This window comes from Sprattus sprattus (genome assembly GCF_963457725.1).
Source record: "Sprattus sprattus genome assembly, chromosome: 11".
NCBI classification, from domain to species: domain Eukaryota; kingdom Metazoa; phylum Chordata; class Actinopteri; order Clupeiformes; family Clupeidae; genus Sprattus; species Sprattus sprattus.
The window spans coordinates 3,068,163-3,094,571 of record NC_137909.1 but is presented as its reverse complement, the minus strand read 5'-3'; the positions used below and the strand labels follow the sequence as shown (position 1 = coordinate 3,094,571).

At 41.8% G+C, this 26,409-nt stretch overlaps 1 protein-coding gene across 3 annotated transcripts; it reads left to right on the top strand.

Annotated features, from left to right (window-relative positions):
• The first annotated feature begins 1,124 nt into the window (after nt 1–1,124).
• brd10 (bromodomain containing 10) lies at nt 1,125–26,409 on the top strand. Of its 3 annotated transcripts, none has more exons than XM_080847030.1 (8): nt 1,125–2,894; nt 3,370–3,570; nt 4,618–6,068; nt 10,280–10,359; nt 16,162–16,251; nt 21,976–22,091; nt 22,197–22,366; nt 22,446–26,409. In XM_080847030.1, the coding sequence occupies exons 1-8, from the start codon at nt 2,272–2,274 to the stop codon at nt 25,757–25,759; spliced, it is 6,045 nt and encodes a 2,014-aa protein (XP_080703156.1). In that variant the 5' UTR covers nt 1,125–2,271; the 3' UTR covers nt 25,760–26,409. The 3 variants fall into 3 exon arrangements, with proteins under 3 accessions (XP_080703156.1, XP_080703155.1, XP_080703157.1); XM_080847029.1 differs by having other exon boundaries at nt 10,262–10,359; XM_080847031.1 differs by lacking the exons at nt 1,125–2,894; nt 3,370–3,570 and adding an exon at nt 4,438–4,501 and having other exon boundaries at nt 10,262–10,359.

The following is a 26,409-nucleotide window of genomic DNA, read 5'->3' as shown; positions in this document are numbered from 1 at the left end:
ATTGAAACTTCTTCTTGTAAATATTGTTAATACATTGTTTGCTGTTCCTCTTAATAAATTAGTTAATTACGTTATGTTGGACGTCTGTCATTTTTAAGATCAGGGTTATCGTAAACAGTGCTATCTAGGCTACTTTCTGACCATTTCTAACGAGTTAAACAAGATTTCGTTCTTTGTGTACACACCTGTCACAATCATATCGATTACAAACATCTTTGTTTAGCGTAATAGGGAACGCCAAAGTAACTATAGGGCCCGTCAAAATAACGTTACGCCACTGTAGGCCTACAGATGTCATCATTGACAGGGTAGTCGAGAAGAGCGATCTGATGAAAAGGCTGCTTTTGTGATGAGGTAAAATAATACGCTGACTTGAAACACTCATAGTGGATCAGATTAAGTTAATTAATATGTTTTAATATAATTCCTTTACTTAAATTTAAGTAACAAGGTTGAAAGAAATGACATGACTAAATAGTAATGTGACCTACGGTCAATAGATCATACTTTTGATAAGCCTACGATAACAGTATTTTGGGAGAACTTTTCATAAAGCTTCTCATAGTGTTAAAATGTTTGTGTCTCCTAGTGCACATTGATCGTTTAAGTCAGTGATTCCCAACAAGGGGTAAGTGGTACATACCACCTGAGGTGCGCAAGCAAACTGCAGGGGGTATGTGGATAAATTAACGAATGTGTGCAGCATAGTCACTGCATGAGTGAAGGGGAACTCATGGTGTGACAAAAAGGCTTAAGGGGTACGCATGTCAAAAGCAGTTGTGGAAAAAACCCACGCTGTCACACAGCGCGCTTACATTTTTCCCCGTCAATACCTGGTGGTGGCCTGCTCTTGGTTAAAAATGCCCGGCCTGAAAAATTTCCCCAGTCCAGCCCTGCTGTTGTATCATGTATAACTTCTATTAATTAAAGGCCATGCGCGATTGATCCCCCTGATCTCTTTACATCCATTCCTTGTTTCTTTCACGTTTTTTTCGGAGGGAGGAACAAGGACATAACGAAAAGAAGGAAGGGACGAAATATATCCTAAATGTCTACGGTGACAACAGAGTTTACGTCAGATCCTCACGCCAGAGGCGTAAAGAGTACTGTGAGGGGTTGTGGGTTTTAGCATGTCAGTTTTGCAAGCTATCTAGCTAGATCGTTTTGTAGACGTCTGCTCAGAGTCTTCATTGTGTAACGTCATAGCCTTTATCATCAGTGCGGAAATCACTTTTGTTTTGCTTTTCAGTGTGTTTTTTGTAAAACAACTTGTGACGGGTGTAGAAGCCGAGTAGCTAGCTTTGGTTGGCTAAAGTTCACGAATTAAATGGGGTCGTATGTCTTACGTTGTGTATAGCTAACGTTAACGTTACTGCAAGCAGTCTGCTTAACGTAACCGGTCTAGATGGAAAATGTTCTAAACATGACAGTCCTCACTGTAACCAAAGTAAACGTGACCAAGCCAACAAAGATTAATATTAAATCATGACAGAAGTTGGGTTGTGTGTAACGTTACTCAAGTACCTGGAAAAAGTCTAGCAGGCCTCAGAATTCAAACAATAACTTCCCTATCTATGCGGGCTAAGCAGCAGCTGTAGCCTGAGCACGAGGCTCTATCTCCGGTCCCTGAGACCAATCGAACGCGCCGACTGAGGTATGAGAAATGGCCTTTAAGAGATGACAAAGTAGACATAGCATACCTGCCTGACTAGACAAGTAGCCGAGCTGGGGTTGTTTTTTTTTTTTTTTTAGCTCGGCGCAACAAATTTGGGTATATTTGGTTAAATTGGACTATCGTGTAATCATATCTTTTAGCGTTAATGTACTTGGCGGATAGCTTTACAGGGTTTGAACGTATTTGTCGATTCATGTACTGGACTGTCGGCGTTAGTTACAGGTTGACTTGTGTTGACTTCATGCTAACTTCTATTCTGAATTATATGGTGAGCAGGCTAAACTGACAACACATTTTTAAAGGGCTGTTGACCACTTACGTCATTCGGAAAATGTTATCATTTCCACTTAGTTTGATGCTTCCCTAGTTTTTTAGTGTTTTAACCAGAACAAGCCAACGGTTTGTTATGTGACAAATTGTGCACGATGATTACAAGTATGAGCCTATTTGATGCTAAATGATCATCTGTAACCACAGCCTGGACATTCTTTTTCTGCGCTGTCCATAAAAATCAACATGCCCATACTTTTCTGGCCTGTTCATTGTGTTATCGGTGTGTGTCAAACTGTTGTAGGAAGCTGCTTAACTACACAGTTATGAAGGTGCAAGCTGACACAAGTCAGGGAGAATCTAGTAGCTTTTCAGATGTATCCTCAAGCCACACGGCCTACCAAAAGGATATGGCCGAGAAGATCGACTGTCCTAGACGCCTTGTTTTTCACAGTTCCAACATAAGCTATCCACTTCCCAATGGGAGCTCAGCTTCAGGCACAATGGTGAATAACACAGCTCACACTAAATGGAATGACTTGGATATTATGGATGAACTGACAGTAGACTCAGAGGACAGTGGGTCTTTGTCTGAGGTTTGCCCATCGAATGCATCCAGAAATGATGACTTAAGTTACGAAGTGCAACAAGCCTACAGAATATTGCATGATTTCCTCCTGGAGAAACACAAGGCCATCACAGCTCCCTTTTGGAACCCAGTAGGTCTTCAGGAATACTCACTTGCAGACTCTGCGCAACAAGGAATGTGTCTCAGAAGAATAGATGCAAAGTTTGTGAACCGGGAATATGACAATATCACAGACTTTGTGGCTGACTTCAGGCTGATACTTGAGAACTGTTACAGGTTCCATGGGGTTGACCACTGGATTTCCAGACAAGCACAGAAAGTGGAGATAATTCTCGAACAAAAACTTACTCTGCTTTCAAGGTAATCTGCTTGCATTATCTTCAAGTTCAAGATTTTAATGGTATTGGGTCATGTCAATGAGAGAGAAACTCACCTTGTATTCCCACTACCTTCCCAGGCTACTCACTATGTATGTTTATGCTCTGGGTAGGAAACTTCGCAAAAATGTGTGCGATGTTGCCAAATATGTCACTGAAATACATTAGGTAGCCAGCTAGTGTTTATCTTTTCTCCCCCCCCCCCCCCCCCTTTTGTATATGGTGCTTTTGTTCAATGAATACAGCATTTAAATGTTAGTTGCTTATTGCAGACCCCTGGAGTGTCGGAGGCTCAAAGAATCTTTTCTCAGTGAATGGCTCTGTGAGGAGGAGCTTCAGGTTTCAGCATACCTGAGAGAATGGAGCTCTGTGCTCATTGGGCTTTCATCTTTTCTCATAAGACTATATGCTATGACCACAGACGAATGAAAGTAATTTGAACTCTCTCTTTCTCTCAGGGTCCTCCGGGAAAAAACAAGTCTGACAGTAACATCTAAAGGCCGATTTGGCACAGAGGATGTGAAGGGACAGGTGGGCTCATCCACCAGGCGAAGATCTGCACCTCGTAGCTTGGCCTCCGTAACACTGGGAGGCAGTGAGTCCATCATGGTGCAGGTGCTGCGTTTAGAGGAGCAACAAAGAGCTAAAGAAGAGAAGAGGTATAAAGCTACCCTGTGGTTTATATAAAATAGTGGCTATTGAATGGAATAGATCCCCAAAAGAACTGTATGATTGAATAATGAGTGACAATCGCCACAGGTTGTCCGGTAAGAACAATCCGGTAAAAACAATACATGTCAATGTCCAATGATGATGAAGGCCTACTGCACACACACACACACGCACGCAAGACTTGATGGAACAGGATGATATAGAATGAATGCTGGAATTATCCGTGTAAAGGACTTCTAACATAAATCCGTAATGACTGATAGAATCCGTGGTTTCTATGAAATAATACAAATGACAAATATACACAAATATTAACAATCAAATGAACCATTATTTACAACAAGAGTGAATATGGTGGCTAAGTTAACAACGGTAATGGTAACAGTATCATGAATGAGAAGTGGTTCGACAGTGAATGCTCAATACACCAAATGATAGACAGATATTTATCTTAACTAATATTTATAAACTTAATATCTAAACACACATGTAATAGCAGAACACTCACTGTCTTAAAGACGCACAGCTGGTTAAATGGAATGTCTTTGAATGTAAACCGAATTGTCCAAACGCACTCCTTGACAAAGACTTCTCCGACTCCCGTTTCTTGTGCCCGACAACTTGGCCATGAGAGGGTCGGACTTATATAGGGGTGAAGTGACAAAAGGACAAGTCCAGGCATGCCTTAGGGGGAGACTTGAAACTGTCTATAAAACTTATTGGGGCTACCTTGAAACTGTCTGGGGGTGGCCAAATGGACAGTGAAACCCCCACTTTTTACAGCCCCCACGGGACCCTGTGATCAACTGATAGGCTCACCCCCGCTATCACCCCAGGTCCCGTGAGTGGCCTACACAGCATGGTGCACAGCTGGATGCAGCTGGTGGAGGCAGCTGTTTTTACAGTTTTACAAATAATGTGAGTTAATCTTGGTAGGTAGTTATTGTAATCCAGATAGGTTAACTGGAGTGTTTAACTAAAGTGTTTACAATGCCTTGTTACATTGTTGCCCTTTCCACATCCTCTGACCACAGGCAACGAGAGCAGGAGAAGAAAGAGGCTGAGGAGGCATCAGCTAAGGAGGTGGTGGAGTGGGAGCTCAATCTTCTATCTCAGGCGGCTCCGTGGCCTATTGATACCCTGTGGGAGCTTCCAGCTATCGGCCACTTTCTTTGCCTGGCCCAGGCGGCCCTCAACCTGCCTGAAATAATCTTCTTTGAGTTGGAGCGCTGCCTGCTCATGCCACGCTGCAGCTCTTTCTTGGCCAAGATCATGACGTCACTGCTCTGCCAGCCCTACCGCAGGTCCACTCTGCAGCGCAGGCCCCCCCTCACGTATCGCCGCTGGGAGGCTGAGTTGCGTCAGCAGGTACTGGGCTGGTACTCCGCTATTGGCCAGGCAGAGAACCAGGTTGCCTGTGCTGAGCAGTTGGGGCTCTGCAACCAGTTTTTCCAGGTACTTGGTGAGACGAGTCCTTTAGAGGAAGCAGCCTTCCACCTGCTTCCATTCAACCAGCGTGTGTGGCTCTTGAAGGGGCTCTGTGACAATATCTACGAAACGCAGAAGGAGGTACAGGGTGCTGTGTTGGGACAACCCATTCACGAGTGTCGGGAGTCCATCCTTGGATACGACAGCCATGAGAATGTCTATATTCACTTTCCACACTTCTGCGGAGCTGACCTGCGGATCTACTGCCAGAGCCCATGTATCGCTCCTGATGAGCCCCTGCTGCCCATCTGTGTGAGGAAGGTAGACAGTAACAGACCAGTCAATTCATCTTTGGGATCTAGTGACATTATGGGAAGCACTGCGTCTGAAGAAAAGTGTGACTATGAAAAGCACAGAGGAGATTGCTTCCGAGAAGGGGGAAAGGAGAGAAGAGCTAGTCTAGATAAAGTTAATGGTGTGGGAGAATGCAAGGGTGAGGCTGAGCATAAGAGACACAGTGCCTTCCTGATTAGCTGCAAAACAGACACGTGCAGCTCTTGGGCTGCCAAGGAGGAGCAAGAGGGTGTGGAGACGAGTGTACAGCTAAAACAGGATGTGGAGCCCTCTTCTAAAAGTGAGCCGTGGCTCCTGATTGGAAACCACTGCCTTTCAGGAAAGTCATCACCAAACTTCTCAGCCACTGAGTTCCCAGATGGGTTATTAAAAGCGGAAGAAGTGTGTTCTTGGGCAGACTTACTCCAGGTGAGAAGCCAGGGCCCTTGCCCTGAAAGTTCCAAAGCTGGGGCGAAGTCAGAGCATACCTCCTGCAGTTGTTCTGAGATCCAGCTTGATTCCCTAACCTCCAGGCCTCCCCAGCTGGCAACCCAGCAGCAAATACACACACACACAAAAAGAAATATAAAGGATCTGAGGACCGAAGAACTTCGAGACAAAGCAGGTTCATTGAGGACCAGACAGGTCGTAGCAGCCAAGAGCACTCTGCGAAAAGCAGCCTCTACTATTAAGAAGAAGGACAAGAGGGGGAAAAAAAAGCTAGGTAAGCAGGGAAGAGTACGAGTGTGAGTATGAGTGTGTGTGTGTGTGTGTGTGTGTGTGTGTAAGTGTGTGTGTGTGTGTGTGTGATTGTGTGTGTGTGTGTATAAAAAAAAAGCTAGGTAAGAAGGGGAGACCACCTATATAAGTGCGTGCGTGTGTTTGTGTTTGTGTGTGTTGTGTGTGTGTGTAAGGGATGGATGAAGGATGATTGGTTAGAGAGGGATGGGGGTTAGTCTAGGTGTCCCCATTAAACCAGACAATATACAAAATAGAACCCATTTCTTCTGTAAAGCTGAATTTGCTCCTCTCTCTTCTCTGACGCTCTCACCCCCACTCCTCTGCATCTGTGGATGTCCCTAGAAGGGAGGAGAGAAGGAGAAGAGAGAATTTGTGTATATTAGGGGTAAATAGGCTGGCATACAGGGTGTATTAGAAGCTGAGTAGAATTTGTGCCTAATAGTTTGGTGGGAATGAGCAGCAGTAAACACTGGGTTTCTATGGAGCTAAAACAGTTTAAAATGTCACAAAATTCAAAAATGTATTTCCTGATTCACATATCATGCCATTCACAAATGTAAACCCTGTTACATTTCTGTACAGACTAACAAACCTACATTTACCACCTGCTCATCATTTGTGAACATCTCTGCATTTAGTCCTTTCCTGACATGGCTTGATTCACAATGCTATGTCTCTGCCACATATCGAGGGTATGACTGAATGTGACCACTTGACATTGCGTGGACTACTTCCCCATAGTTGACATGTGCACTTAACTTATTACACAAAGTATAGAGTTGGGGTGAGGTCCAAAAGTCTGAGACCTTACAGCCCCGGGGTGACTTTGCTTAAAACCGTTATTGCATTATTTGAGTTATGCATGAAGTTAAAAAAGGTCGTTATTCTTCTATTCATCCTGCCCAGCAGTTTTCGACATGCACTGGAAAACAGGCTGATTTCAAAGTGTAATAAAGGTTTGTATATACTTTTTTTGTTTTTAAATCCAGAACAGACATTGATTGAATGCTCAAATTAGCTAATGTTTGATCATGCTTAACAGAGCTAACATTAAACGCCATATAGTGTTATCCTGATGTAAAGCCTATTTTCAAAGTGCCAACTAAATTAGTGAGATTCATTCAAGAGACATTTAAGACTCACTATGGAAAAAGTAGCCATTTCTGACATATGTAAACAGTGACTGATGCCTGTCTATTTTGTGTTTAATTTACAGGTGGTCTAGTTACACCAAAAATGGATGGAACAGTGGAATTCTCCCTCATGATGGAACGTTGCATTTGCTTTTAAAAAACAGGCCTGTTGTGAAATAAAACTCTTTTGTATAAAGTCTTTCTGTCTAACTTTTTTTTTACTCTGTAGGCTACCTTTAATTTAATATCAGCCTAGATAATCAATATTATGCTACATTAGTATATACATTGAGCTGGGAGTAGAAGGTGGGCCTTTGAACATGACAGTGAAAATGTTAATTTTGTACAGACAAAGTATTTTAACTAGGGCTGTTAAACGATTAACATTTTTAATCAAATTAATCACAGGTTTCTGTGGATTAATCATGATTAATCACATATTTTTCTCTGCATAGTTTTGTGAGAAAAAGATATATGACAAAAGACGGATCTATACATTTAAAATGTTTTCTTTTTTTATTTATAAAAAAACAAAAATAATGGTGCTGCAAATGCGGCAAAGCAATTATCTTTGCTATTCCATATTGGACATTAATACATAAAAAAAAATACTATAATGATGTACTAAAATGATGATCCTTAATTATATGGCTTTGAATCAAATCACCGGTTATGGCTCTCAAGTTGTGCCTTATGCATACTGTTGTGTTCTGTAATACTGTTCTATACCCTCCACCCTCAACGGCCGCCATCTTGTCTACGTAGCGGAAGAGACGGAGCCAGGCAGAGCTTTTCGTTTTATTTCGAAATCAATGGCGGACATATTGGCTACGATAGCAGAGTCAGTAGACCACAAGGCTACAGACCGTAAATGTCAATATCAGCAGTAATTAATCAACTTTTTTGTACTCTGTAGGCTACCTTTAATTTAATATCAGCCTAGATAATCAATATTATGCTACATTAGTATATACATTGAGCTGTGAGTAGAAGGTGGGCCTTTGAACATGACAGTGAAAATGTTAATTGTGTACAACGATTAAAATAAAAAAATGTTCATAATGGCCTTTTGGGACGTTTTGGGACGTTTTAAGTGTGCAACCTTACAGACGGTAACATTAACATTTTGACAGTAACATTTTATTTTAACATTAACACATTTGTTGGAGAGACTAGTTATGTACTTGTAGTCGTTATAATACTAGTTTACATGAACCATAACTGTTTGGGGTGTTCTCTCAACTAGATAGTTAGCTAGATAGCATAGTTCGCTACCTGGCAAGCTCAAGAAGCTTCATTTACTTTGGAGCAGACATGTGTGTTTGTTGATCTTTGATACATTGAGTTGGGAGTGGGGTCTCCCACACTGTTTAATCCACAGCCGGCTCCTTTCCTTCATTGTTTTGGGATTTAGAAATGCGGAAAAAAACGACGTGTCGCTCTAAAATCTCAGGGTACCTTGTGTCAGCTCTACAAGTCCTGTATGAATGAATATCGTTTCACCATGCTAATCAGACCTCAAGGTTGTCTGACCCTCTTCTCTTAGTAGAGGTTGCTCAGGTAGGATTGGACGAGGGCCGTTCTAGGGAGGAGTTTCGCGAACGGTCAATTGTGGGTTTATTGGAAGCTCATTCGGCACATGCGTGAAATGAGTAAAAAAAAATAACGCATTAATCCTGGAAATTAATCATAACGCTTTATTTTTCACAGCTCTAATTTTAACATAAACTACCATATGGTGGACACAGTCTGGTCACATTCATTCATGCCCTCGAATTTACGCTCATGTGGTTGGCTGAAATGATAGGAGACACCCGATAAGCTGCAGCGAATGTCTTTTTGAAAAAATGCATTTGTGAATGGAGCCGTGTCAGGGAAGTGTCAGAAATCCACAAATAAATACAGGGAGGTTCACAAATGGTGAGCGGTTTGTAAATGCACATTCGCTAGTCTGTCTGTCAATCTAACCGCATTTACAATTAAGAATCGCATGACATTTATTTGTGAATTGTGCGAAATGTATTTGTGAATTACAAAATACTGATGTGGCGAGAATAGGATCTCACTACACATTTTCTTTCAATCAGAAGACCAGAGGCAGGATGTAGAAATCTGGAGGTTTATTATTGTAATCAATAAGCTACAATAAGGAGATGGTCCATGGATTAGCTCGATCTCATTGTATGAATGGTCTGCAGGCCATTTTAAGGCCTGTAAATTGTGGGGTGTGTTCTATCTGGTTGTCTGCCAAAACCAATCAGAAATAACTATTCCCTCTTCTCTAACTCCTCTGAAACCTCCTAGGTGTGTGTGTGTCGTGACAGGCTCCCCCTGGGACCCCCTCCTTTCTTGGAATGTGCCTGTGTAGTAACTTTATTGCTCCCTCTAACATCAGTGAATCATTTCTATGGCTAAGTCACTGTTTTCCCAACTAGTCTGCCTTCCCTAAGTGAGACTTTCATACAGATGAGTTAATCCATGTTCATCTAAACATAAAATAGATCCTACAATACCTTTGTGAAGCATGTGACATTTATTTGTGAATTTTGAAACTATTCTCACTCCTTAGGTTACTGTAGGTAGATTGGGTGAAGACTTGTGCACTATCCCACAGTATAAAGAAATAGCAGACTTCCGAATGTTGGGTTGGCCCATTCAAAACAAATAGAACATTCTGCATCATTCTAAAGAGTGCTGATTATGTCTACAGTGAAATGCATCTGGCATTATTCATTCATCATAGAAGTATGAATGCTCTATTATGGAAAACAGATTAGTCATAAAGTAAAAATATTTTGGTGAGTTGTCTTAGTGGTCCTCCATGGTGACCATGTTTTAATTGTATATAAGTGAGGAATCACATTTTTATGGGTAGTTGTCAACAGCATGTCAGAGCATTAAGAAACTTGGTTGAAAGACACACCACTTGAGTGGAATGCTTTATTACTGAACATTAAAACTACAGCAGTAAATACATCAGTAAATGTGTTCTAGCTCATCTTTAGCTATAGCAACTGATTTTGAAAACTGCTGACGATAATAGGCTACTCTCCCTTCACAGGGAAGAAAGTAGAACGCAGAAACATGGCAGGAAAGAAGAAACAAGAGGTTCTGTCTCTGCCACTTCAGCCCACATTTAAGGTACTGCTCAAAGATGTGTTCTGGGCCCATACTGTTCTTTGCTCTACAGCTGAAATGAATATTGTGATTACCTGTTATCCCCCTAAGGGATAGATATGATAAGTATTCAACATACAGTATGGCCATGGTAAGTGCTCAAATATTCAATTAAATTCAATTTTATTTATATAGCGCCATAACAATACAATTGCCTCTAGGCGCTTTACAGAGACCAGCGCCTGAACGCCCTTAGTGCAAGCACAATGGCAACAGGGGCAAGAAAAAAAACTCCCTGTTAGGCAGGAAGAAACCTTAAGCAGAACCACTGCACATAAGGGGGGACCCATCTGCTTGAGGTCGGCCGGGTGGAGATAGGAAGGGGGGAAGGGGAAGGGTTTTGTGGCAGAAGGGGAAGAGAAACAACAGGGGGAGTACACAGCCAGCATTTGGTCGATGTACGTAGTATATATACAGACATCCGGTGGTAAATACATGATACAGGCAAGACCACTTTTAAAGTCTTTAGTGGGTATACACTGTGCTCGTAGGGTTACTGTTACAGGGTTCAGGGATGTAGGGACAGAAACCTTTCAGTGGTGGCAGTAATGTATATTGTATATTGGCCACTTGCAAAGAAATGTGTTATCTAGAATTGTAATGGTAGGTGTACTTTAACAGTGAGAAGCAGAATATCAACAAAAAAAAACATTTATGACATTATTTGCATTTGATGCAGAAAATAAGTATTTGAACCCCTCGCAAAACATGACTTAGTACTTGGTGAAATAACCCTTGTTGGCAAGCACAGATATCAGACGTTTCTTGTAGTTGGTCACCAGGTTTACACACATCTCAGGAGAGATTTTGGTCCACTCCTCTTTGCAGATCCTCTCCAAATCCTTAAGGTTGCGTTTTCAATGGGAGGGAATGAGGTTCAAGCCCAATATTCTACGTTACATGGCCCCATCATAGTCCCCTTGATGCGGTGGAGTCGTCCTGTACCCTTGGCAGAGAAACAGCCCCAAAGCATAATGTTTCCACCACCATGCTTGACGGTTGGTATGGTGTTCTTTGGGTCATATTCGGCATTCTTCCCCCTTTCAAACACGGCAAGTCGAGTTGATGCCAAAGAGCTTGATTTTGGTCTCATCTGACCACATCCTGTCTCCCAATCCTCCTAAGAATCATTCAAGTGTGCATTGGCAAACTTCAGATGGCCCTGTACATGTGCTTCCTTGAGCAGGGGGACCTTGCGAGTGCTGCAGTACTTAAAAAAATTACGGTGTAGTGTGTTGCCAATGGTTTTCCTGGTGACTGTGGTCCCAGCTGCCTTGAGATCATTCACAAACTCCCTCTGTGTAGTTCTGGGGTTATTCTGCACCTTTCGGATGATCACTGATACCGCACAAGGGGATATCTTACATAGAGCCCCAGACCTAGAACGGTTGACAGTTGTTTGGTGTTGCTTCCATTTACGAATAATCGCACCAATAGTTGTCTGCCTCTCACCAAGCTGCTTGCCAATGGTTTTGTAGCCCATTCCAGCCTTGTGCAGGTCTACAATCTTATCTCTGACGTCCTTGGACAACTCTTTGGTCTCGCTTATGGTGGTGAGGTTGAAGGTGTGAAGTATGATTCTTTGGACAGGTTTCTTTTATAAACGTCACCAGTTGAGATCAGGGGCCGTATTCACAAAGCCTTTTATCTTACGACTAGGAGTGCTCCTAACTCGCGCTAAAACCTTTTACGTAGGAGTAATTTCTTAAAAGTGATTCACAACAGCTCTGAGACCTACTCATACTAAGGATAATACCAACTCCTAAGCTTAAGATAAAAACTCCGTTGCTATGGATGACGTCCATTCTCATGCACGAGTTTAGAAGCGGTGCGTACGGTGATTGGTTGCTGACAGGCGCTCTCATTCAAAACTCAGTCCTAACATCCCCCTAACGATCCCACTAAATCAACAGAAAATAAGAGAATAACCTAGGCTTCAAATGAAGTCATATTAAATAGTTATGGATAGTGCACTTAGCAGAATGCACACGCATGATGACAAGTTTGTGCATCCAACGAGAATGACGAAAAAAACACGGAAATTGCATGAAATCAAGGAAGTAATAAGAGAATAACCTAGGCTTCAAATGAAGTCATATTAAATAGTTATGGATAGTGCACTTAGCAGAATGCACACGCATGATGACAAGTTTGTGCATCCAACGAGAATGACGAAAAAAACACGGAAATTGCATGAAATCAAGGAAGTAATAATTAAAGCTCCCTGCAAACTATTAGGTAATCGGCATATTTCCAGCCCTTAAACACTTCAAATATCAGTCCATACGGCTCTTTAAGTCCTCCTGTCATAATGGACGAAACGAGGGCGAGACGTAAGAGAAAGTCGAACTGGTCCCAGGACCAACTGTCCATGTTGGCCCAGAGTGTGCTGGAGAGGAAGGGAGTTATAAAAGCTAAATTTGGCTGTGGGGTGACCACAAAAAAGAAGCGTGAGGCATGGGAGGACATATGTGTTAACATAAATGCTTAATTCCCTGCCGTGTGTCGCTCTGTCGATGACTGCGAGAAGCGGTGGTATGCGCTCCAGTCACAATGTAGGATGGAGATTGCGGAGTGGACTTTAAAAGAGCCGTCGCGGCTACAGGTATTGTGTCACCAAAATAGGCCTCATGCGTATACTTGCATGTTGTAGTTCAACTGTGCTCCCGGTTGTGGATTGAGGAAGGGTGTCAAAAGCCATGTCTTGCATGGATGGCCACTGTCACCCAACAAGTGGCATCCAGCAGGTACATGGTGCCGCTCAAAAACCTGGCGCAGACCGCTGTCCATTAAAATGCGCGAATCGTAGAGTAGATCCAGGCCACTTCGCAACAATATCTATGATTGTGAAATTTGGATCAAACACTATCTGTGTATTAATTGAATGTACCTTTTTGCGGATTACAAAGACGTCCTTATTATTACAAAGACGTCCTAATTATTTTAATGTGTGTTCCATCGATGGCACCCACGACACCGGGCATTCCTGCAATCGCCATGAAATTGACCTTGATCCTTTGAAGTAGGCGATTGTCCAAAGGGAACCGGATAAATTGTTGAACAATGTGTGGTCTACAGCAGGGGTCCCCAACCTTTTTTGCACCACGGACCGGTTTAATGTAGGGATTTTTTTCACGGACCGGCTTCAAGGTGTCATTTTACATCCATTCATATTGATGTGAATCATTCAATTGCACCCGTGAAGCAACCGCGAATTTGATAGAATGAAGCCCGGTCTATACACAAAAGCTAACATTAACGTTAGGTGGAGTTAACAAATGCCTCACGCACCGGTACCGGGCCGCGGCCTGGTGGTTGGGGACCACTGGTCTACAGAGTGCGGTGATTGTTTGATGAATGAATCGGCTTACTGATGATTGCGATATTCTGTAGTCGTCTTCGTTGCAAAGTTGCATTTTCCCCGTAGCCAAAAATCTTAATGTTATCAAACATTCAACTTCCGGACTGATTGGGTTGTTTCGATTAGTTGGAGACGTGATTGCATCCCGCACTAATTCTAGTAAAATGTTGATTCCTTCACGGTTTAAGCGATATCTTCTCAACAATTCAGAGTCGTTCATTGTCTCCAATACGTTGCGTCTGGCTTCAGCCATTTTAAGACTTTTTGTGAATAGGTCTTAGTGACTTAGGAGTCCTCATGAGGAGTTTTAAGCTGTCCTAGACTTAGGTGCTACTTTTAGGGATAAAATATTTTGTGAATTGCTCTTAGTAAAAAAAAATAGAAGTCCTACATTTAAGACAGACACGCCCATTATTTTTAGGAGTTTCTCCTAAATTCGCCACTTATGAGCTACTTTTAGCCCTAAGATTCTTTGTGAATACGGCCCCAGGTGTACCTTGTTAGACCTAATGAGGACTAATCTGTGTGCTTCTTGGGCACATAACTGGTCATTGGGAGCCAGTTTGGTTGGGGGTTCAAATAGGGCTGGGCGATATGACGATATATATCGTGAGGACGATAGAAACGTGTCTATCGTGACCTTTCTCCTCTATCGTTTCTATCGTGATAAACTTTTTTTCATTATACAGTCAGCTGGCAGCTTCAGTGGCTGCTAGCAACGTTTAGCTATCGCTGCTAGTTGAGATTCAACGGTGTGTCGCTGGTTTCCCTGGTAACGGACAGACGGTTAGCAGCTAGCCCTGGGTCTACTCTACCTTCTGATTGACGCTCTTTGCCCTGCCATCCACGGACAACTCAGTTTGACCCATCTCTCTGGACCATCGAGGTACTGGGTTCCAGTTTTATTGAGTTATTATCCTGACATTACACACACATACATAACAAGGAGCTCCTTCCCGAACTGAACGGCATCATACAAACATTCGTATCGCTCACACACACCGCCAGCACAGCCGCTTGCCGGAGCGGCACAGCACTCTGTGGATTGACAAATACGTCATCGTACGTATTCTGAGCTGTGACCATCGACTTTTGAACTCTGAACTCATACATCTATTCGGAACACAAAGAACTGTAAAATACATCGGGATTGTATTGCCATATTGTTATATTGTTATTGCATTAGTTAAGTTGTTTATTGATTGTATATTTATAGCAAGCGTGAACGAGAGAGTGATTGGGCATTAGGCCACTGATATTGAATGGGTATGAAAATAGTTATTAAAGCAAATATTTAGAGTAGGTTCATTGAATGTATCTATTTATAATAATGAATATTAGTACATGTCTTATTTAATACTGAATAGCTTTTATCTCTTCATTATATTTAATATTAGTCAATATTACAGGGGAGTGAGATCTTAGTTACACTCACTCTATACACATCATTTTAGTAGCGGATTAATGCTCCCGCTACATTTTTTCCATTATTATATCATTATCGTGATATATATCGATATCGTGATATAAAATCATCCATATCGTTATATATGTTTTTTTCCATATCGCCCAGCCCTAGGTTCAAATACTTCTTTTCTGCATCAAATGCAAATAAAGTCATAAATGTTATAAAATGCAGTTTTCTGAATTTTTTGGGTTGATATTCTGCTTCTCACTGTTAAAATACACCTACCATTACAATTTTAGATCACACATTTCTTTGCAAGTGGCCAAACTTGCGATATCGGCCGGGGTTCAAATACTTATTTTACCCACTGTAAATGCTAGCATAGGGTATGGGGTAGAGTAATTGTACGGCAATGCGGTGGCGGTGGGTTTCTACAGGTAGACCAGGTGGAGAGACTACAGCAGCGTCCCATGGCGGAGATAGTCTAGTTTAGGAGGGAAAGAAAATGAACAGAGTGAGAGGGTAGAGTTCGGCTGTCCATATGCGTAGATGAGGAGTGGTGGGGGTGAGGAGCAATGTTTCCACTTCCATCAGCAATTGGAACATGTAGTGTGTAGTGTAGCCACATTTTATGTATTTAGCTATTGCGGTCTTTGCCTGTAGATTTTAAAAGTATGGGCGCTACAGCTTTCATTTTGTGTCTGGCTTGCAATGGTAGCTCAACATTAGAATTTCACTGAGGAAAGCACAGTACTTTATGACACTTTATGGCACCTCTTTTGCGAAGAAAAAAACTAAGACCACCTTATCATTCAGTTAATAATGACAAAATACTTCACTGTACTGAAGATAAATAGTTTATGTTGTGCCTATGATTAGGGCTGCTGGTTATTTGTAATACTGAATGATTTGTCAACCATTATTAATTAAAAAGTAGGCTAATTTGGTATTATGACCCCATGCATGTACACAAACGCAAATGTGTTTCTCTTTGCAGTTGGTGTGCACCAGTCTGCAGGAGCTGAGGGAACTCATCAGTAAGACGGAAGATGAGATGGATGAGCTGGAAAGCACCAAAAAGAAATCTGTTAGTAAGAAAGGGAACATTGCCGTTGTAGGCATATTTTCCTTTATTCTATATCCTTAGACTCATTTGACATGTTATACTTAATGTAATTGTTTTTACACTCAGTGGCCTCTTCACTTATCCCACACATATCCCATTGACCACCATCATATATACAGTACTGTGCAAAAGTTTTAGGCAGGTGTGAAAAAATGCTGTAAACTAAGAATGCTTTCAAAAATGGAAGTGTTAACAGTTTATTTTCATCAATTCTTCATGAATTAACAAAATGCAGTGAAGGAACAGAAGAAAATTCTATATTAAATCAATATTTGGTGTGACCACCCTTTGCCTTCAAAATAGCATCAATTCTTCCAGATACACTTGCGCAGTTTTTGAAGGAACTCGGCTGGTAAATTGATCCAAACATCTTGGAGAACTAACCACAGATCTTCTGTGGATGTAGGCTTCCTAAAATTCTTCTGTCTCTTCATGTAAACCCAGACAGACTCGATGATGTAGAGATCAGGGCTCTGTGGGGGTCATACCATCACTTGCAGGACTTTCTGTTCTTCTTTAAGCTGAAGATAGTTGTTAATGACATTGGCTGTATGTTTGGGGTTATGTTCCTGCTGCAGAATACATTTGGTGCCAATCATACGCCTCCCTGATGGTATTGCATGATGGATTAGTATCTGCCTGTATTTCTCAGCATTGAGGACACCATTCATCCTGACCAAATCTCCAACTCCACTTGCAGAAATGCAGCCCCAAACTGGAAAGGAACCTCTACCATGCTTCACTGTTGCCTGCAGACTCTCATTATTGTACCTCTCTCCAGCCCTTCGGCGAACAAACTGCCTTCTTCTACAGCCAAATATTTCTAATTTTGACTCATCAGTCCAGAGCACCTTCTGCCATGTTTCTGCACCCCAGTTTCTATGTTTTCGTGCTTAGTTCAGTCACTTGGCCTTGTTTCCTTGTCGGGGTAGAGCTTTTTGGCTGCAACTCTTCCATGAAGACCACTTCTGGCCAGACTTCCCCGGACAGTAAATGTCTGTACCTGGTTACCACTGGTTTCTGCCAGTTCTGAGCTGATGGCACTGCTTGACATCTTCCGATTTTGAAGGTAAATAAGCTTGATGTGTTTTTCATCAGCTGCATTAAGTTTCCTTGGCTGACCACTGCGTTTACGATCCTCAACGTCTTCTTCAAAAGAGCTTGAACTGCACATTTTGAAACCCCTGTCTGCTTTGAAATCTTTGTCTGGGAGAGACCCTTCTGATGCAGTATAACTACGTTGTGTCTTGTTGCTGTGCTCAGTCTTACCATGTAAATGGATACAAAATAAACATTTATTGTTTAAATTTTTCAAAGCATTCTTAGTTCATAGCATTTTTTCACACCTGCCTAAAACTTTTGCCCAGTACTGTATATATTAGTGCTGTCAGTTTAACGCGTTATTAACCGTTTAAACGCAAACCCATTTTAACGTTGTCAATTGTTTTTTGCGCGATTAACGTGTTGTTAAAAACAAAACAAAAAACTTTTTTTTTTTTTTAGATTAACGTTCTTTTTGGCCTCGCAAACTGTGTAGTAGGCTAATGTTACGTTTGAGTGAATGGTGAGCTTGATACCCCGAAATTGAATATAAAAAGCTTCTGAATAGAAAGTTTACCTTTAAAAGTTGTGTTGTGCAAAAGAAGCAAACTTCACTGTTGTCTGAAAATGTCAACAGGTAGCTGGCTGAAAGCACAGAAGAAGTAGGCTTACCTTTTATTGGTAACCTAACTGTTTCGGTTCATTGTTTTTTAAATAAGAGGCCTGACTTCTATGTTCACAGCAGACTTGAAAAAAAGAAAATATTAAGCCATGGTCTGCACTATAGGCTGAGTCCTTGTATTTTGTACCGCCCTGTCTGGCAATGTTGTTTTTCAATAAAATAAAATATTGCATAAAGCAAGCCAATCCACTTTTCCATGTTGATAAGAGCATTAAAATAAAATAAAAATTGTGGAAAAAAAGTATTGAAGGGACACTTAGAATAGATACAAATTTGCGATTAATCGCGATTCATTTTGAGTTAACTATGACAAAAATGCGATTAATCGCGATTAAATATTTTAATCGTTTGACAGCATTTATATATATACAGCCACGGAAAATATTAAGAGACCACTTCAGAATTATCAGTTTCTCTGGTTTACTATTTATTGGTATGTGTCAAAGTCAAATGAATTTTTTTCTTTCATTCCATATACTACTGGCAACATCCCTACCAAATTTCAAATAAAAAATATTGTCAATTAGAGCATTTATTTGCAGAAAAATTACAATTGCAAACAGCAAAACAGCAAAAAATACTCTGTTTTTTCAGATCTCGAATAATGCAAAGAAAACAAGTTCATATTCATTTTTAAACGACACAATACTAATGTTTTAACTTAGGAGGAGTTCAGAAATCAATATTTGGTGGAATAACCTTGATTTACAATCACAGCTTTTCATGTGTTGGCATGCTCTCCACCAGTATTCCACATTGCCATTGGGTTACTTACCTGCTGGAAAAAACACTCCTCAGAGTTGGGGAACATTGTCAGAGCAAAAGGAAGCAAGTTTTTCTTCCAGGACAACTTCGTACTTTGCCTGGTTGAGGTTTGCAAAAGACCATAAGGATTGAACCAAAGAGGACTGGAGGTCATCTTCTAAGTTCATATTCTCTGATTAGTCCAAATTTCAGCTTTGCCAAGCACATGGTTGTCTGATGGTTAGACGGAGATCTGTAGAGGCCTACAAGCCACAGTGTCTTGCACCTACTGTGAAATTTAGTGGAGGATCAGTGATGATCTGGGAGTGCTTCAGTGAGGCTGGAATCGGCAGATCTGTCTTTGTGAAGGACGCATGAATCAGGCCAGGTTCAAAGTTGTCCTGGAAGAAAACGTACTTCCTTTTGCTCTGACAATGTTCCCCAACTCTGAGGAGTGTTTTTTTCCATAAGGATAATGCGCCATGCCACACAGCCAGGCCAGTGAAGGTGTGGATGAAGGACCACCACATCAGGACCCTGTCATGACCAGCCCAATCTCCAGACCTGAATCCCATTAAAAACCTGTGGAATGTGATCAAGAGGAAGATGGAAGGTCACAAGCCATCAAACAAAGCCGAGCTGCTTGAATTTTTGCGCCAGGAGTAGTATAAAGTCACCCAATGGCAATGTGGAAGACTGGTGGAGAGCATGCCAAGACACATGAAAGCTGTGATTGTAAATCAAGGTTATTCCACAAAATATTGATTTCTGAACTCGTCCTAAGTTAAAACATTAGTATTGTGTTGTTTAAAAATGAATATGAACTTGTTTTCTTTGCCTTATTCGAGATCTGAAAACACTGCATATTTTTTTTTGCTATTTTGACCCATTGTCATTTTTCTGCAAATAAATGCTCTTAATGACAATGGGCCTCATTCTCGACCTTTTTCTGTAATTCTTCAGAAATGTTTCTTACACGACTTCGCAAAAACAACGTAAGAGAAACGCTTCCGCTGCATTCCCGCACGCTTGAAAATGTGTTCATAAGCAGCCGAAGTCTTCTCAGCTGGGTTCCTTCCGATTAGCTTCTTAGATTGATGCGCGTTCTCGTGAAAGTGGATTTGCATACATACACGCCCTGCCAGCTCCTTATTAGGAGACGCAATTTTAGAAACGTGTGCTGTCGCAATCTCCCGAATCCACCTCGTAACAGGTTTTCATTAATAAGGTGGAGATATTGTATAACGTTGAACGTCCGAAGTCCGTAAAACACATTTAAGTAGTCACTTTCTTTTTTTTTTTATCGAAAAATAGGCACCATAGCTGTGAAGACCGGTCCCTACGAGTATAAATTGTAGTCCGTCCTGTCCTTCGAAATGGCCACCATAGGGGTGAAAACTGGCCACCAATAGTAGTATAAATTGCAATAAATGCATACCTTAGTTCTTAGAGATTGAGCTTAGTGTTTATTTATTTATTCACTTACATTTGCAGTGTTCATGTCATTCACAATCAGGCTCTTAGCAGACGCAGCTTTTGTCCAAAGTGACGTACAAGGGAGAGAACAGTCAAGCTACGAGCCATATAGACCTAGTGTAACAATAAACACTCCCTCGTATAATTATGACTAGAAATGTGAAACGTAATTGTTCATGATACAAATATTCTCGTATTTATTATTATCATAATTATTTTAATCCGAGGATGTCTGTAGAGTTGACGTGAACGCAATCACCAACGGGTTCTCACAAATTCGCCCGTTAACCCTTTTACTGTAATACGGAGTTTTTTCAAATGTCATTCCTCAACGCGATTCCTCAAATAACCACAAGATGGCCTGTGGAATCCCATTTGAGAAGATTCCGGTAGAGTTACGACTGCTATTTCGAGTTCTGAAAGTTGTCTGAAGTTCAGAAGAAAGCACAGAAGAAAAAAAAAACGAGAATGCAAATGTTTTCATAAATGTTTCCGAAGTGGAGTTCCTTCTGAAATCCTTCGGAAAGTCTTCCCAACTGCTGTCGAGAATGAGGCCCAATATTTTTATTTGAAAGTTGGCAGGGATGTTGTCAGTAGTTTATAGAATAAAACAAAAATGTTCATTTGACTTTAACACATACCAATAAATAGTTAAACCAGAGAAACTGACAATTTTGAAGTGGTCTCTTAATCTTTTCAATTTTTTTCAAATGCACATTTTCTGTGCCTATGTAACCAATATTACATTTTCTTTTTTTTTTTTTTTTAAAGCCATGTCATGCAGGGTTTTTGTTTTGTTTATTATTAGTGGGTAACCAGTTTTTATAACATCCTCTCATGTATTTTGATGGTATATGGTCATATGAAGGGACGGTTAAAAACAGTAGTTCTGTGATCTAGATTTGAAAACCCCGCAGAAATTTAAGAATAGCTTTTACAGCCCAGTATGAAATTCTTAACTTATGGAAAGCAGTTTGTTTACCTATTTTGTGTAAAAGAATAAGTATAGTATTATCGCTGTCATTTACATGTAGCTAAAAGGCAAATTTGTGTTGGTCTTGTGAGGTTTATACATAAAACGGAAACCTTTAAAAAGACATGTCATAAATGTTAGTCGCTTTGGCTTGCTTAATACACTACTTTATGACAAACCTGGATCATTATAATCAGAATGCCATTCACAAATATACTTAAATTGCAAATATTAACTGACTATAGATAAAACTGTAAAAGTTAGAAAAATGTAGATGCACGGAATTAAGTGGTGACCGAGTACATTGACATTTAGTCATTTAGCAGGCGCTTTTATCCAAAGCGACATACAAAGGAGAGAACAAGCAAGCTACTGAGTAAGTTAGCTGAGTGAGTTTTGTCTTGCTTACCTTATGTCTCTTGGTGACATCCATGTGTAATTGTGTCAAGTGTTGAGTGATTTAATCAAGGCTTAACTAAACAGTTCCATTAGGAAGGTAGTTGATAGGAAAGTAGCTTGGCAGTAGCTTTCCAGTTTCGTTGCACATTTTCTTTCCACAATGACAGCTTTTTTTCAAGATCTGTTTTCGTGAACTCGGCATGTTGACGAAAGCATGTCATTGTGCTTGCTCTAAGGGGGTCCAGGCACCGGGCTCTGTACAGCGCCTTGAGACATTTTATTGTTTTGGCGCTTTATAAATAAAATTGAATTTAATTGAATGGAATTGAACTCACTTGGTTAATGTGGCCATTTATTTCATCCGTATTAGGGGAGGTGGCATTACAGAAGACAGGCTGTGAAAGAATTACACATCACCCTTATTAGACTCCTAAATGAACTGTCTCCCTGGGAACCCAAACTCATCAGAGCCTTTCAGAAGAACAGGTTTGAAAGAACACATGTCTTGTCTTTGCCATAGAGCCGGAACTGTCTTTGAGTTTTTCTTATTTATGTTATGTTTCTTCTTATTTTGTGTCACTTCCTTCTCAGGGCACGATTGAAGAAGGACAATGATGATTTCAGGAATCATCCGGACTATGATGATTTTGTGCGAGAGGAGTTGCAGGTGGAAGAAGAGATCAGGCTTTACTCACCAGTTGGTCTTCCGAAGGGGATTGAGGTGAATGACAGAGAGGACAATCTTCGGGAAATAGCAGTTGGTACGTAAATTGTCTTAAAAATGAATATCTTATCATCAGTAGTTAGTGTAATTTCTTATCGTACCACTGCTGTTTTCAGATGGTTCACAACTACTGGAGACAGAAACTATGGGGAGCATCTGTGCTGTCAGTCAGGATCCCCTCACTCTCACCAAGTACCAAACATCCATACGCAGCTCTGAGCAAAGCTTTAGTATGGAGGACGATCAGAATCAAAACAAGATCAAGGTTAGCACTGAAGACTCTGCAGTCCTTTGCAACAAGATGGAAGACCAATCCAGAAATGAAAATTCAACCACACCCAACCAGCAGGTCTCTGAGACCAACCCTGCCTTGAGCATACCTGTGGCAGGTGTCCATAGAAGTTACACACCAATCCAAGCATTGCTAGCAAAGAGTGTGGGAAACAAAGTGACCTTAATTAGGCAAACTCCAGCAAAGGCTGCACATCATATGCACCAGATTGAAAGCAAGGTTTTGCCCCTCGCACAGGTAAATAAACTCACACAAAACCCTCAAATTGAACATCCCAAATCAGCTCCATCTATTAGGCCACCTATCACATCTACATCTGGACATGTTCCAAAAAGCCCATTGCAGGTGGTATACAAGGTACCAGGGGGGTTGGGTCTCATCAGAAGGGATGGCAGCCCACTGAAGTTCACAGTTCAAACAGGGATAGACCAGATGAATGGAGGAAAAATAATGCAGAAGGTCGTTATCTTGCCTACAAATATGCTCATCCAAAAATCAGAAGTCTGTAATTCTGGGGAGCAAGGGGGAAACCCTGGTGGTAAAACATCCTTCAGCAGCACTCCTGGACTCAGTGTACCCGTTCAGCATGTCGCTCCACTTCAAGACTCCCACGTGGAGCAGGTGGCTTTCCCTTTAGGCTCTTTGAATGTGCATAGTTCACCTACACCGTCCTTCAAGGGGAACAAACCCCTTAAAGTTGCAGCTCCTGAGATCAATTCAAATAGGTCCAGCTTGGGTTCCAGTGCAGATCCGAGGCCCAGTGAATCTGGTGATGCCAGGCATGAGCTGAAGACTGTGTGCATCAGGGACTCGCAGTCTATCCTCGTCACAACCAGAGGGGGAAATACTGGCGTTGTTAAAGTTCAGACGTCTGACACAGCTGGTGCGTTGTCTGCTAATCCTGTTTTCACTCTTTCCCCACAATTCCAAGCTCTTTTAGTATCCTCGTCTTTGCCATCGGTGGTCCTCCCCTCGTCAGCAGAACATGTGACAACTAACACAGTATCTCAGCTGTCCACCATAAATATCACTCCCCCATGCATAGGAAAGCCAGCTAACACCTTTGGTAGTTCTTCTAGCATAACTACTCAGTGTGTAGTCACTAGCAAATGCCTATTACCTGTGATTTCACAGGCCAGTGTAAATACATTGGCATCAGCTGTTACAGATTTGCCACAGATTCCCCAGAGCAAATGTGTACGCCAGGCTCCTCAGAAGAGGGCAAATCCAGAACACAGGGTTGCAGATCAGGTTCCATTTCAAAAGATTTTCCTTGTCTCACCCTCAACTGGTGACTCAACAAAGAACACTACCCACTCCACCGTCACATCAGTCGCACCAGGATCAAGACTTATGTTCATTAGTCCAAAGCCTGTCTCCTCTCTCTCTACAGTTACCATTTCGAAACAAACCGTGGCAGCAAATGAGGGCAGCGTTCTTATTGGAATAAATGAGGCCCCAACTAGTGGATTGCACACAAAATTATCTGCTGATGCTTCAGCCCCTGGCAGCAAACTTGGACTTCCTGAGGTATATGCCAAGAGTGTTCCTGTGTGTGTGTCCGGAGCAGGTGCAACAAGTTCGAGTAGGTTTGTGTTTGTTCAGAGTGCCACAAGCAGCAGTCCACCTTTAACGGCAAATGCTAAAAGAAAAGCTGATACTGACCTCTTTGGAGCTCCTCCGCTTCGATTGACTGCAGGACATGCGCCACCATCCGACCTCAGCTCTGCCAAGCTGAATGACGCCCCCTCCTCAGTAGTCCCCCTTTCAGTTCCCAGTCTTTACATGACAACAGTGCAGACTTCAAGTACTTTGACACCAGCTGTTGTTGCCCCACCACCCATAAGCAACCTGAACATTAAGAACCAAGTTCTTTTGGGGGGACCACATATTCCTTCCTCTTTACCACACTCTCCTCTTAAATCATCAGCAGTAATACCCCTCAGGGTTGTTCCCCCACTTTCTGTGGGCAGGAACACTGTTGCCTCTCAAACCACCTCCTCCATCAGGCCGCCCAAATCTTCAACTACTCCCATGCCACAGAAAATAGTGATAAACACCAGTGCTCCTCTTGCCCCTGGCACCCAGATCCTTATCAACAATGCGAGATTTGTTGTGCCTGCCCAGGGCCTGGGACCTGGCAGCCATGTTTTACTGATTTCTAGCCATTTGTCTGCAGCAGAACCTCGACAAGGTGCTAATCTCACTCCAGCGCCTCCTCAGGGAGGGGCGAGTGCTGCAGTTTTGCCCTCATTACAAAGACATAGAGTTGTGACACCAAGAACCCAGCACCCACATGCAGTGCTTAAACTACCCATACCCCCTGCAGTGAAGGTGGGCCAGCTGGGACCTATGCCTGCTGCTCTTGGTCCCCCAGGAGCACCTGTGAGAAGTCCGTTGCCAAGCAGCAGTTCTTGCACTGCAAAGATTTCACATTTATTAGGGGCAGCTGTGTCCGCAGGGAAACGGAATATGTCAAATGTATTTAAGTTTCCCCCTCTGTTGACTTCTGAAGAAAAATGTTCAACTAATACATCCTTTCGAATTATGAGCGACAGTGTGACGCAGATGTCCATTGCATCCTCACAGATACAAGGAATTCCTTCTTCTGTATCAAAGCTAAGCCCTTTTCATGCAGCCTCTGTAAGCACAGCACCTAAAGCCCAACTGGTGTCCATGGTGGCCCCATTTGGGAGTGTGGCGACAACAGTTACTATGCCTTTTGTAAGTAGCTCTGCATCTAGAATTCAGGCAATGCCTGTTGCCACGGTACGGCCTATTGGTAGCACCCTCAACAATAGACAGACAACCCCTATCACAACTGTCTCTCCATCAAACAACACAATCATTATGGCCTCATGCCAACATGTTAGTAATGTCACACCAGAATCCATTGATGGGGCTATGGTTCTGGGAAACTCTTTACAGAATGAAGGAAAGACTTCACTCCAGATGTCTGCTCCATCAATGCTAACAGGCCTGTCACACAGTAGACTTCTGCTCAGTCCAGATGGAGCCATTTTGAACCCCATCAGAGATCCTGCACTTGCTAGCATACCTGCTGTGCCCATGACAGCAAAGGAGCATGAGCCCCAGCACTCTAGGTGGTTTGGGACAGACAGCCTACACAGGAGATAGTGAATCAGTTGAAATGATCACAACCCACCCAAGGAGGACCTAGCAGATGAAAAGGATTATGTTTAACATACCCGACCAACAATATTCCAACTTTGATAAACCAGTAAAAAATAATCTTAGTGGAATCCTCCAAACCCCCAAATCGGACTGAGGAAGCAGCAACAAAAATGCCACTTCAAAGTAAGGACATACAGACACATTTAGGCAAACAGATCTTTAACTGTGCATTATTTTACAAATAAAATGTACTCTGATGCTTGAAAGAATGAAAAGGCCAGTAACAAATGTAATTGTGGTCAGGCATATTTTTTTTATTTAGTTTAATGCCAAGAAATAGGGTTATATGTGCAGCATTAAAAACACTGTGAGGTTTATAACACAGGCCTAACACAGTCCTGAACATTATAAATACTTCATTCTCTGGAAGGCTTGGCATCGATTTTCTTATGACCTTAATTTTAGTGAACTTGGTGGTGTATTTCATTCAAGGCCAATCTCTTTTCACAACAGAATGACTGGAAGTACAGTAAACGAGCATTTCTGAAAACGGGGTTACATGACTATGTAATAGTATGTTTCTCAAAGTTTCAAGTCCCTATATGCTTTAGTCTAGTTATTTATTACATTATTTTCAAGTATTGTGGATATTT